We start from the raw sequence: 14923 nt of genomic DNA, 5'->3' as shown, positions 1-14923 counted from the left end.
TGAATCAGAATGGCTCAGATACAACACTCAAGTGACAGCACATTCTGGAGAGGATGTGGAGAAGGAGGAGCACTCTTCCATTGCTGGTAAGATTGCAAATTGGTACAATCATTCTGGAAATCAATCTGGTGATTCTTCAGAAAATTAAGAGTATTTCTTCCTGAAGACCTACACTGTCTTTAAAAGACCCACAACGTGAGGACTCCCCCATATTCTGACTCAGGAGAGGCAACACCCCAAATCATCCACAAGAAACGGTCTTGCTGCAAACTGCAAGAGGATTTTTATTCAAGAGCGCTCTCGGGCCCACGGTCATACACCATGCAGGGGTAGAGGACCATGGTGCCCTGAGTAGCTGGATAAGAGGGTATTTAAAGGGAGAAACCACAAATCAAGGAAGTGAGGAGGGCGTTGTTGGAAAATACCAAAGATACCAGATAAGAGTCCCAAGGAAGTGCAAAGTCACAAGAGTCGCAAGGAATACCTGGTAATTGTGCAGGTTATCTCTCAAGACAGTTTCTAAGAGCCCCTAACAATAGCACATCTGCATAGCGGGTTCCGGCAATGGTCAGGGTGACTTTCAATGGTCAGGGTGACTTTCTTTGAATGAACACTCTTTGAACCCAGGAAGCGGGTGGGTGGAGGAATGTCTCTATCTGTTTTATGATTAGCATACCTTGGAGCAATGAGTCACAGAGGTCACATTCCCAAGCCTGAGCCTAATGGCCTAGAATTTTGTTTTTACTTTGTTTTTCTTTCATCTTCAGGTAGATGCTCCACCATACCACAAGGACATATGCTCAGTCAAGTTTAGAGCAGACTTTTTAAATGCAGCATATGTGTCTCTGGTTATTTCTGAAGTTATCTCTCAGAAGAGTTTTTTGTCTGCTGTTCTCATACACTGGAACCAGCAATCATTGCTTCTGGCCCCTTCATAGAAACCTGGCAACTTAGCCTCTGTGCAATCTGTTATGGCATCTTTTCCTTCTTGTGCATCCTTTCTAATGCTTATTTTTAATGAGGACATATGTGATGGTATGCTGATATTTGAATCTCCTGGAATATATGTCAGATACTCTTCTATTTAAAGACACACAATTTAATCATAGAACAAAAGTCATTGAAACAATGGCAATGCCCTGAAAAAGGAATCCATGTGTTACTGCAAGTCTTATTGCCCATCCAAGTAGGGCTCAGTTCCTCAGTTGGGAGTCAGTGTTCTTTCTTTGACTTTTCTTTCCAGTGGTGATACAACCTTGTGTTAAACTATTATCTCATGGATTTGATACATCTTGACTTCTTCACATTTGAAACATTTTAAAATATGAAGATTATCTTCTTCATAAAAAAATTCTTGATATTTATGGTGCAGCTTTCTCTGAACTCAGTTCACTTAAAATTCTTTCCAGAAGCTGGGTGTTGGTGGCACTCACCTTTAATCCCAGCACTGGAGAGACAGAGGCAGGTGGATTTCTGAGTTCCAGGCTAGCCTGGTCTACAAAGTGAGTTCCAGGACAGCCAGGGCTACACAGAGAAACCCTGTCTTGAAAACAACAACAACAACAACAACAACATCAACAACAACGAAACAAAACAAAATTCTTTCCAGATATTTATTTACCTATGCTCACCCCAATAAGTCACTATTTAAATTCTCCAAAGGTATGGAAATCATATACATTCTAAGTTCTAAAACATCCATAGTGAAAACAACAAAGAAGAGTGCTTTAACATCTGTGGAGGAAGTGAAGAGAAAATTCCATGTCCTGTGATCTGTGACTCCCAGCGTCCTCTCCTCATCTTTACCCTCCTTTAAGAGGCTCAGTTCCAGAGTGAACTGATCAGTTAACCATGTAGTTGCCTTAAGCTTATTTTCCCCTGTTGATTTTAAAGTGTCAGTGTAGAGAGAAGTATGCAGATGAAGACCGACTATTCAATAATAAAAAAAAAAAACACAAATATGTGAGGCAGGAAATTGACAGATAAGTAAAGTTAATACAAATATCACTGTTTCTGTGCAATTATAGAATCCATAACTTCCACCAGCTGATATATAATTTTATCCTTTACAACAATGATTGTACAATGGAGATGCTATAAACTCTGTAGCTTTGTATGTGAAAGAGAATAATTACTGACAAGATTCACATAGTAAACCTCCATGGTCAGAGGCACATTGCATCAATTAACAGGACAAACATCAACCATTTGAGCTCTAAGGTCTATCACATATAGAGCACTCGTCAAGAGGATTTTATTCTGAGGATATTTTTCTTCTGTTTGCTACTTTCTATAGGGGGGCTGAGGTGAGATCCCTTGAGGGCACCTTTGCTTCTCATCAAAGACTGGCTCTTCCTGAGTTCAAAATCTTAAGACCTCCATTCAAGTCAGCACCTCATGAGACAATGCAAATCTCTCCAGGCTCCACCCAACCCTACATTGAAAAGCTAACTCTGGGCCTGAGTAAACACTGGTGTGCAGTCATGGGCAGACTTACATTCTCATTCCTGCTGCTGCTGCCTGTCCCTGCATGTGAGTGCCAAGACTCCCTAAGGAATGAACTTCTATACCCTCACCCTCTTTCAACCTTACCATCTGCATTTTTCTCCACAGATGTCCTATCTCAGGTTACTCTGAAAGTGTCTGGCCCTGGGATATTGCAGCCATCACAGACTCTCAGCCTGGCCTGTACTTTCTCTGGGATTTCACTGAGTACTTCTGGTATGGGTTTGAGCTGGCTTCGTAAGCCCTCAGGGAAGGCTTTAGAGTGGCTGGCAAGCATTTGGAATAATGATAACTACTACAACCCATCTTTGAAGAGCCGGCTCACAATCTCCAAGGAGACCTCCAACTACCAAGTATTCCTTAAACTCACCAGTGTGGACACTGCAGATTCTGCCACATACTACGGTGCTTGGAGAGAGCACAGTGGTGCAACCGTGACCCACAGCTGTGCAATATTTCAGGATGGATCTCATTTCTGTTCCTTCCTAATAGAGAGGAGGAGTTGGAGCGGGTCCACATTTCCTGCTAGCCTCTGGGGTTTCCTTTTTACTGTGAGCTTCAGAGGCTAGGCTTCCTGTTACGCCCCCTAAGTCATTTTTCAAACCTTTTTGTTGTTTCTTTATAGATTTGACATCATGAACCCCATTTTTACTCATCTTCCCCTCTCCCACACACCCACTCTCCAACCTTGGAACCTCCTCCCCAATAAAGGGAAAGAATATAGTTGAAGCTGTAGTCTGTCAGAATGTGAGCCACAACATGCCCTTCTGTCCACACATTTTTCTTGCAAATGTTAATTTTGCAATCAATCATTGGCCAAGTAAGAGGCCTCTGGCTTCTACTATACTATCAATACCTGAACTTAACTTGGACTCTCGGGGATATCCTATTGCAGCCCTGTTACTGTGATCTTTTTCACCTGCACCCAAGGTCTCAAAATAATGACTCCGAGAATGAATTATTTACGAATAAATGCGTAGGTCAAAAGCTTTGGATTCTTCCTGCTAGCTCATAGATCAGTTATCCCATTTATTTGATTCTAAGTTCTGCTATGGAGCTAGTTACCTCTCTTCAGGTTCAAGCAACCATCTCCATCACAGTCTCCTGAGCCTGAGTTTATCCCAGATCTTCTCTCCCAGCCATAACTCCATCCTCCTATTTCCTGCCTAAGCTAATAGGCTGACAACTTTTATTTTAGTTGACAGGTGATATGTCCATACAGTGCATAAGATATTCTCTCTATAGTCCTATCATGGAGATCCTGTAGCTTTTAATCTGTAAGAGCCTTCTTGTGCTTCAGCAGTTCATCAATAGAGAATATTTTGGGGTGGACATTTCAAAGTCCTGAATCTGTGCCCAAGATGGATCTGAGTTTTACCACCTGCCAGCTCTTCTGCAGCACTGGGTCAAGCACTCCTGCCCTGGCATGTCTATTCATTGACACAGTCAGTGAAGGTCAGAGCCAGTCCTTTTGCTCTCATGCTCTCAGGGCTGGCTCATCTGTACCGATGTCATAAGGGCAGCTCTACTATGCTGCCCAGGAGTGTTCCAGGGCCTGCTCTCCTTAGGGGTGCATCAGGAAAGAGACAGGGCCAGTCTGATCAGTCTTGTGGACATAGGTGGCAAGGAACAAGTAAAGGGAAGAGGATATTATTTCGTTGTCCACAGCACCTCACAGCAGATAAGAGTTAGTGTTGGCTTTCTTGCACTCACACTCACAAGGACAGCCCCATGGCAATCCCCATATCCATAGCTAGCTCTACTGGGATTTTCCCAGGCATGGTACATGGCTCACTCTTCGAAGTACTGGTGCATGTGAGGGGCAGGGACAACTTTGCTGATCCACCTCTTCCACTTGCTGTAGATGGTGGGAGCAGGGTGTCAGGTTGGATCAGGGCATCTCCCTGCTTTCCCTAGTGCTGCACCAGGTGATGAACACTGCCAGGTCTCCTGTTCTCATGACCCCAATGTAGCCAGGTCTCCTGCTCACTTTTAGGAGGCAAAAAGAGGAAATGAAATCTCTACCTTGCTGAAGCCTACATGGAGTGGACAAGAGTTAGTGCTGCTTCTCCTGGAGTCACACCCACAGGGCCAGCTAAATAGTAATGCCCACATCCAGGGCTTGCTCTAAGGGGATTCCCAGGTGAGGTGGAGAGCGCACCCTTCCAAGTGCTACAGAAGGTGAGGAACATGGACAGCTTTTGTACCTGCTGTGCATAGTAAGAGGCAAGGTGGAGCCATATCTCCTTCACCCATGTCATAGAATTACAGACAATTGGTGGTGCCAGATCTCCCTTTCTCATCCCTTAGGGACAGCTTACCGGAACCTTTACATTAGGGTCACATTTACTGTTCTGACCCGACAAGGAAGAGGGCCTGCTCTCCCAAATTCTGCAGTAGGTGCATAACAGGGACAGCTCTTCTGCTTTCATGACCTCAAGTTTAGATACAACATTGTGAAATCATCATGATAAAATAAATAATAAAAGTTTTATCTAAATTGCCAAATGGAATTGGACTAGACACTATGTATGTATATCATACCTTATAGTTTTTATTATTGCTATAAAAGTATTATATATATATATAAAACCTTTTATTTGCCTAAAATAATTGAAGAGAGATCATCTTATGTATTATATAGATACCTGGCCTGTTAATTAAAATAACTATGACCTATGACTTAGGCAGGAAATAGAAGTGGGATATCAGGAGGAGGAAACATTGGAGGAAATAAGGAGGTAGAATAGGATCCTGAAAGGGTGAGGGGATGGAGATATAGACACATGGAACCTGAGTACTGGTAACCAGCCATGTGAAAAACTGTAGATTAAAATAAATGAGTATCTATCATTATAATCTAGTCAAAATAAAGCCTAGCTGTATGGCCAATGTATTTGCCAATATGATTTGAGTCAGTGTCTTACATCTGGGAGCATGGGTCTGGGAGGCAGCACTAAGGCATAACTTCAACAAGAATGAATGCTATAGCTAGACTGAAAAGCCCCAAGAGAAGAACATGACCTTTGTCGAGATATTGGAAAGAATTGGGTCAAATCTCATCAACCATCCTTGAAATATCTATTGAACATCAACAGGTTAAACACTGAAGAAAACAAAAGAAAATACACCATAATGGTATGACTTCAGCAGTAATGTCCATCATCTCTTAGAAACTGATTTGATACGTGCTCAAACTTTTCTGATTATTCCATATTAATGATAAGGAGGATCAAGTATAGCACAGTTATAGAAGAAACTGGTGGGCAGTTATTTGTGATTAATAAAAACAAGGTCCTGACTGAGGAAAAGAGCAAAATAATCCATAGAGTAAAGAGTAAATGAATATGGCTAAAGTCCAATGTACACATATACTCAAGGAAAGCTCATACAATGTTTCACAGATACGGCTCAACATTTTGTGATCCTTGATTTAGTTTGATTTGGGACAATAAATTCATATTGTATATTCATAATTTAAAGAGCCCAAACTTTTGTGAATAAATTCTATGATGAGAGGAGTATGGCCATATAAATCCATACTGCTTGGTCAGAGAAGGATTTCTGTACATTACAACCCATGATAGCAATCAGCGTTCCACCATACTGGAATATGACATGCAGGATTATTGACATTACCTAACATAACACAGATGCTGAAATGCCAAATGAAGCTCATCCATTTTAAGGGAGAAATATTCCTCTATAATGACAAGTATGTGTTGCCCTGCAGATATTGCACTGGGCAAAGACAGTCCACATATATAATATCAATTCTTACAAGTGATAGGTGAGAAGTCATGCGTTGGAATGGTCTCATCTGTTCCTCTCCTGCAATATTAGGTGCATATTAATCATGCTCATGACATTTAAAAACATACAGGAATAGTTTGACCTTCTATAGCATATATTTTCAATTTAGTATATGTATCTACAATTTATAAATTTAAACACAAACATACACAAATAATCTAAATCTATTCTTCATCAGTAAAAACATTTAACTCCTAAAAGCTTTTAACTTACACATGTCCTGAACTAAGAGGACCCTAGACTTGAAAAAGGTAGACAGGGAGAGATAAAACTGTGTAAGGAAACCTATCATCTATCCATTAATGCCATTGTTCAAAGAGATCTCCTACCAGGTTTTCATATAATTTTAAAATTTAACTAGTTTTTTTAAAGATATTTTCTTTATTTACATTTTAAAGGTTATCTCCTTTCCTGGTTTCCCCTCTGAAAACCCCCCATCACCTCCTGCTCCCCCTACTCACCAACCCACCCACTCCCATGTGCTAGACCTGGCATTCCCCTACCCTGGGACATTGAGCATTCACAGGGCCAAGGGCTTCTCCTCCCAATGATAAATAAAGCCATTCTCTGCTACATTTGCAGCTGGAGCCATGGGTCGCTCCATGCATACTTTTTGGTTGGTGTTTTAGACCCTTGGAGCTATGGGGGATACTGGTTGTTTCATATTGTTGTTCCTCCTAAGGGGCTGCAAACCCCTTCAGCTCCTTGGGTCCTTCTTTAGCTCCTCCATTGGGGACCCTGTGTTCAATCCAATAGTTGACTGAGAGCATCCACCTTTATGTTTGTCAGGCACTGACAGAGCCTCTCAGGAGACAGGTATATCAGGCTCCTGTCAGAAAGCACTTGTTTGGCATCCACAATAGTGTCTGGGTTTGGTGACTCTATGTGGGATGGATCCCCAGGTATGGCAGTATCTGGATTTTCTTTTCTTCAGTCTCTGCTTCACTCTTTGTATCTCCTCCCATGGGTATTTTGTTCCCCTTTCTAAGGACCAAAGGACCCACACTTTGGTCTTCTTCTTGAAAAAGATGTAAAATAAGTCATAGTTCAGAATGTTCCTAATGATGAAACATGAAGAGACCAAATCCCAAAAGTTAGAGACAGAAGGACACAGGTTGTAGCAATCCACTCAGCTTCGTTAGAACTGTTCCAAGCAGCTGTGCTGGCTTCATGACTCTTGCTGTTAGCAGTGGGTATGGCTGTGCCAATTTGCATTCTTCTTAGTCTCAGTACCATGGCCTACAGTCTCATGCCTTCATAGAACATGGACTTACACTGGTCTTAGAGTCCATTGGGCTCCTGGTCATCACTCTTCTTTTATGTAATATTTGTTTTTGGAAAAGAGGCAGAATAACAACGAGCATAGATGTCTGTGTTCCTGCATAATCTCAAGGGCTTAATTCAGAAGGAAGTCCCTTTAGCTCAGAACACTAGTATCTCACAGAGCCCAAACTTTTGTGAATAAAGTCTATGATGAGAGGAGTATAGCTATATAAATCCATACTGCTTGGTCAGAGAAGGATTCTGATTAGAAGCCCCTTTCCCATGTAAATTAATGTCTTGTGCTTCATATAGATGTAATATTATAAGAAATGCCTGTGGCAGGCATAAATACTCTAAGTCAAATCCGTGTTAGAGATTAGAAAAATAGTTTATTTAAATTTAAACTACTGTTTGAAATACCAGTGACTTTGTAAATCACTGTGGTCCCCTCCAAACGGGAAACAGGAACTGACCAGAATGGAGGGGAGGAGAATCTTTTACTCTGAATTATGAATGGGATGGGATATTCTAGTGAACTCAGAAGGCATTTCTAAGATATGAGACAAGTTAAGAAGAATTGATAAGGAATACTTCTTGGAAGTCTGACAGATTCAATAGTGACACTCTCTGTTCCTTGGCTTTTCATTAAGGTGATTCTTTTAAGAGCAGTATCAATTTCAATTAAAATTCATCTCTTTCCATTATTTCTACCTTAAGGACTTAATTGTGGTAGATAATATAATACTAAATGTTTTCTTTTGTTCAGTTTATCTAGCTTTGCTAGAATGTAATTTTTCATAGTAATTTACAATTTTAATGTACAATAAATATCATATTTACATTATGAAGTTCTCTGATTAAATTTTGAACTTTATGCATGCGTGCTGTAACACTGAGCTATGGCTTCAGCTATGTTTTGCTACTTCAACCTCATGTATGCAGTCCTTATTGAGTGAAGCTTTTAAAACTCTCCCTAAGTTATAACATTTAAGTTCTGTCTTGTCTAACTTCCTTATGACCTTGTTTTATGTTTCTGACAACACAGCACAAGACTTCACATTTACAAAGCACAATAACGTGAGAGTGCAAGTTCATATTGCTATATTTACCTAGATATACATACTAAATACAATTTCATTTCTTTTCTATTTACTTGCTATCTTTTTTGAGACAGTTAATGTAGCACATGCATAACTCAAATATGATTCTCTGTGCCCACTGCTTATCTGTCCAAACAGTGCTGGGAAGGAACACAGGATTCAGGCATCCACAAAATCAAATGGGGCTCAAGCCAAGGACAGTAAATGATGATTTGATTTGATGCTATGATGCCACTTCATCCTTTATTACTTCTCAAACATCTCTGTTAGTATTTGAGATCTCTAAGGTTTCCACCCCTGACCTCCTGAAATAGCACAGAGACATGCAAATAATCTCCCCCCTGCTCATGAAAACCAGCCCTGACCATAAAGCTCTCACAGAGAGGCACCTAACTCTGGACTCACATGTCTTTCCCTTCAGTGACCAAAAGTGACACAGACCATTAACCATGTACTTGGGACTGAGCTGTGTATTCATTTTTTTTCTCTTAAAAGGTAATTCATAGATAAAAAGAGACACTGCATGAGAGTGGAGGGGAGTGAGAGGGCCACTGTATATTTTGACTGCTTACTGACAAGATTCTCTGTGTTTTCAGGTGTCCAGTGTGAGGAGAAGCTGGATGAGTCTGGAGGAGGCTTGGTGCAACCTGGGAGGTCCATGAAACTCTCCTGTGTTGCCTCTGGATTCACTTTTACTAACTCCTGGATGAACTGGTTCTGCCAGTCTCCAGAGAAAGGACTGGAGTGGGTAGCACAAATTAAAAGCAAACCTTATAATTATGAAACATATTATTCAGATTCTGTGAAAGGCAGATTCACCATCTCAAGAGATGATTCCAAAAGTAGTGTATACCTGCAAATGAACAACTTAAGAGCTGAAGACACGGGCATCTATTACTGTACATGGCACAGTGAGAAGTCTTCATTGTGATCCTAGACACAAACCTTCCTGCAGGAGCTCTCATAACCAGCAAGGGGAGCAGAGTGGACATGTAACCCAGGGACAGAAGCTTTATAAGGATGGGGGGCAGGGGGAGGTGAGACCACTTTATCATGAGCCCACTTTCTCTGGAGACCATTTTTATGATCTAGTGTAGGCTCGATGTACCTGAGCCAGTCAGCATTTGAGAAAAGAATTGGCTGTTTTTGTGTCAAGCCGATGAATCCCATCCATTCCAGTACAAATCATACTGGCTGATTATAATGTGCTGCTTTCAGTTTTTGATAGTGGACTCTTAGAACAAAGTGAGAATCTCCTTATTCTAGATTCATACTTGGTTATTTCTAGTGTCCTGAAAACCTTTTTTCCCCCTGGGTCTGGCTGATCCATCTTACTCTATGACAGGGGAGGGGAAAGGAAGAACAAGTAAGGTTCTCATTAAAATAGCGACTTTGTAAATACTTAACCAGGCAAATCATCTCTAACAAAGGCTTTATTGTTTATTCCTTATTTAAAAAATAATCATCAAATTCTGAGGCTTCAGAAATGGCACACATAGCAAGCAGGAAAGAGACACCTAAGCTTCCCTTAAACCAGATCTTACCAAACCTAGTGCGAACAACTGAAGGCAACACAATTCCAGAGTGAGAAAAGGTCAACAGGGCTGAGATGAGGTCTCCACAGTTAAAAATGATTGTACCTCTTGTAGAAGCCCTGAATTTGATTATCTGTGCCCATGGTCAACACTTCACCTGTACCTTCAACTTAAGAAAAACAAGAGCCCTCTTCTAGACTCTCGGAACCTACACAAATATACACTCACACACTCACACACACACTCAAATACCACATCCACATTCACATATAAAGAGGAGAATGGAAAATTGAATATATATATATATATATATATATATATATATATTGCATGTAATAAATTACATACAATTTAGTTATATGCAAATTTCAATAGAGATAATGGTAAACCCAGCTGAAACAGACATGCTAGAGTTTATGACTGAAAATTTTCTGGAATAAACAAAGTGATCACTCCACCAGTGGAGGATTGGGGGATAGAGGGCACATTCTTAATTATTTCATTGTGACAAATGTTTTATTTTGGAATAGTTTTAAGATTACATAAAGGTTTAACAAATAGTACAGAGCATTTCTATATATGATGCTCCCTCCATTTTCCTTTTTGCCGGCAACTTTAACTATTGTAGTGAAATTTCAGGCAGAGAAGTGATAGCACACTCCTTTGACAGAGGCAAGCAGATATTGTTGAACTTTAGATCAGCATGGTCTATAGAGTGAATTCTAGATCCATCAAAATTACAGAGAGAAACCCTGTCATGAAAAATCATTCTATCACTTAATGCATCAACTGATATAATATTTTAAATTGTATATGTTTTGATATTATAACATTATAACATACATTAAATATGTCACTGCATTTCCTTTTTTCCCTCAAACCATCTCAGATATATTTCCTTGTTCTATTTCAAATTCATGACCTCTTATTCTATAACTGCTGTTACATATATATTTCTGTCTTAGATAAGTTTTTTTTCCTACAAAAACGCAGCATTATGAAGGCAACGTTTATAAAGTGATACATGTGACTGATCATGGCTTAAAGTTTCAGACTTTCTGTCTATTAGCATAATGGAGGGAAACATGGCAGCATTCAGACATTCACGGTATTTTAGAAGGAGATGAGCATTATACATCTTGACCTAAAAGCCACTAGGAGACATCTGTCTCTTCTGCACCTGTAGAAACTTGAGCAATAGGAGACCTCAAAGCCTGCCTGCACAGTGACACACTTCCTCTAACAAGGCCACACTTATTCTAACAAGGCAACATCTCCTAATAGTGTCACTTCCCATGGGCCAAGTATATTCAAAATAAAACAATTGCTAAGTAGTTACAAAAACTAGATCAGTCTGTCATTCTGTAAAATGTTACTTGTGTGAATGATTTTAGGGCTTACCTGTATATACTGGATAATCAAATGGTGTCCTTTTTCATGGGATGGGGCTACCTATTTCACTTACACTTAGAATCTGTCTGCTTCCTGTGATTGCCTTCTAGTAGTGTTGGAGCATGGCTGACTTCCCCTCACCTACTACGTATTGTCTGTTGTTGTCTTTGTTTGGGTAGTATTGGTGAGTCTGTATATGCACATTATAGCTGAACTACATTTGAATTAAGTAAAATCCCAACCAACAAGCATACCCAGGAAATAAGTTTTCTTAGTTACCTTGTTTGAGATGGGAAGATCTACCATACTCCTGGGCCACACCAATTGGTTGCTGCTGAACAACTGATTTCTACCTCCATAAAGGACACACATGTAGGGAAGTTTCGCTTTTGCCTGCTTATTCTCATTATCCCTGGGAAGTTCATATATCTACTTAAGAACTATTGCTTAGGTGGTATTATAGTCTAGTTATTCTCTATTCAGATATGTACTGAAGACTGGCCATGACATCTTGCCTGATAAATAAAACAATTATTGAATAATATGTGTTTCAATTCTATTCCTCTGGAGAACTCAATTAATATAAAAGCATTTGGTGTATCATTATAGTGAAATGATACACCGCATTGAACACTTGCACCTTATGTAAGTTGAAGAAGAAATTTCTAGCAGAATTCATGAAAGCCTCAGGAGAGCCTGAGTTTTGTCCAACTCTGCCAGAATGTGCAGTGTACTGTTAATGACAGGGTTCATAAACTCATCTCCAGGGATATAATTAGAGATCCTGTTATAAAGATTATAGTCTATGTAACACTAAGAGTCATTGTAAGGGGATATAGGTGTCTGGCACTCAATTCCCAACTCCTTCTCTGAGCTTAGAGGCAGTAGGGTCCAGTCAGAAGATTTCTTTAATTTTGATTGTATAATAACTGTAATATGTTTAAATAAGATAATTTCTTTTCTATTCTACATTTAAAATATATATCCAATCACATAATCATATTCTACAATGGCACAATGTCCTGTATGGATGTAAAAATGACTATTCCATTGATCCATGGTCATATTTTGACAATTTTATTTCAAAACAACAACATCAAAAAACACAATGGGAATCTCTTGTTCATGCAATCATTTGGACTCATACCAAAGAAAATATGCTGTGTAAACAGGACCCAATGACTAGAAAACCCAATTTGTAGGGTGGAGATAACAAGAGAACATCATAATTCAAATTTGACCCTGATCAGGGGGCCAAAGGAAAAGCACTTTTCCCCTAATTTGAATCCATCCTCAAATCAGAATTTGCAGCATATTTCTACCAGTCCCTGTATTTTGAATATAGATAAGAGAGTTCCTCAATTCCAGGCTATTCTGGAATCTATATAAACCCTGCCTTTAGCTCATTTTCCTGCTGCTTTGTACCCAAGCTGAGGTAGCCACACCCTTGTGTCCACCTTCCCCTGAAAACGTCTTTCATAATTTCTCTTGTGCACTTTGTATTTGTAGTAAATCTTTTGGAAAACCTGCAATACTTTAGCCCAGGAAACCTCTTCCTTTCAGAGTCCTGCTGTTATACTTGCACTGGGAAACCTTACCCCATTGCTAGGACAGAGCTGAAACACTTCTAGATGAAAAGAGTTTCTCTATAGAGCTGCAACATGTACACAAATTGTTTCTCATTGGACCTAAATCTTCTTACTAGTGTGAGATCCTCACACTGAGAACTGATTGAGGTGCCTTTCTACATACTGGTACGTTTATTTTTCCTAAGGGATGTATTCTCATAGTCCATCATTATCCTTCCTTATCCTCTGGACCTTTTCCAGTAGATCACATGACACTTAAGAAGGGAGTCTTCACTAGGTAAAGTTCAACAGAAATTTTTTATTCCTCTAGGTCTACCACATTCCTCTATGAAATGCATAGTATGTCAACACCATCATGGATTCTCCTTTTCAAATATAAACCACAGAGTCAGGATAGAAAAAAAAAGAGGGATTCCTTTACCTTTGTATTTAAGAGAACTAAAAAAAAGACTATGATTAGTATGAAAGTTGAGTTGTTGTTACATTTGAATTTTCTGACCAAATGTCAGTTTCATGGTATAATTACCAAGTGGACAGCCTAGCCTGGACTTCACAAGGAGAGTGAAAACGTCTGTCCTCTATAGAATTACTTCTTATCTCTGCTCCAATGAATTAGCATAACACAAGATTGATATGCCAATATTTCTTGCCTGTAAGTGATTTCTTAGGTACTAGAATATTGCCTACCAAATATTTTAGTGCTACATCAACATAGGGATAAGATAAGGAAAATGAAACCATGAATCAGCTTGATAAACACTGAATGTAGAACAATTTTTACTGAGAAGATATATGATTCCTATGGCAATTTGTAAATGTCTGTTGACGTGAGCCATCAGAAAGTAAATATTTAAATAAATGAGCTGTGTGTATCCTGAGTAATGTGCTCAGTTATAGTCCAACAATGGTGTTTCCTAACTCTACCAGAGTTTTTAAATCTTAATTAACTACAGAAAAGCCCCAGGAGACCAATACCTATGTTAAAACCCTTGCCTTGAAATATATAAGATCTGATAAAGATCTTTGCAATTATTTGCTAAATTCCATGTTAGTGTCCCATAAAGCTAAAGAAAGAGAAATGACACAATCCAAAGGATTTCTCAGTTACCATGAAGACAGTTTTTCTCAGAGTTGAATGAATTCCTCAATTGAAACATAGGATCTGACCATCTTTACTCATTGAGAGAATATTTTAAGACTTTTCCTACTGAATCTCACCCACAATAAATATAGAAGTGCCATGTTATAGGTAGGTCAGGACTGGAAATGTATATGGATGCCACAGCATGTCACAGAATGGAAGCTTAGGTTTGTCTCCATCTTTCAGTATTCACAGACATGTTCCTTTATTCCTTTGAAAGTGTATACAGTACTGACCTGCCACACTGAACCTCCACATTAAATATGGCTAACACCAGATGAATAAATAAAACAGACTCAATAGTTTAATTCCTTTCAAGTTATTTACAGAAAAATAATACCATATAGAACTTACATATATTTACTTTTAAAAACTGGATATCACCAAGTTCTTTTGTATGAATAATCACTAAGCTATATTTATAAAAGTAATTTATATTAATTAATATTTAGATTCAACATTTATAAAATTTTAATCCTTTTAAAACTATCAAATTTTATGTTGATGCTTTCTGTAAATTAAATAAAGCAGAGGGATGAATATGGACAAGAACAATCTAAAATAAGATTTTGAATTTTATTAAAA

The 14923-nt window shown here is 39.0% G+C and overlaps 2 gene segments (V, D, J or C) and 1 further gene; all 3 read left to right on the top strand.

Annotated features, from left to right (window-relative positions):
- Positions 1-14923, top strand: part of Igh (immunoglobulin heavy chain complex) — a 2751187-nt gene that overhangs the window by 1544741 nt on the left and 1191523 nt on the right.
- Ighv8-2 (immunoglobulin heavy variable V8-2) lies at positions 2625-2924 on the top strand. The segment is given in 1 exon segment: positions 2625-2924. A coding segment is annotated over 1 exon segment (300 nt).
- On the top strand, positions 9289-9588 carry Ighv6-7 (immunoglobulin heavy variable V6-7). The segment is given in 1 exon segment: positions 9289-9588. A coding segment is annotated over 1 exon segment (300 nt).

The sequence above is a fragment of the Mus musculus genome, chromosome 12 (assembly GCF_000001635.26).
Source record: "Mus musculus strain C57BL/6J chromosome 12, GRCm38.p6 C57BL/6J".
Lineage (NCBI taxonomy): Eukaryota > Metazoa > Chordata > Mammalia > Rodentia > Muridae > Mus > Mus musculus.
Note: the sequence above shows the minus strand (reverse complement) of the source record. Positions and strands in the feature narration are given on the sequence as shown.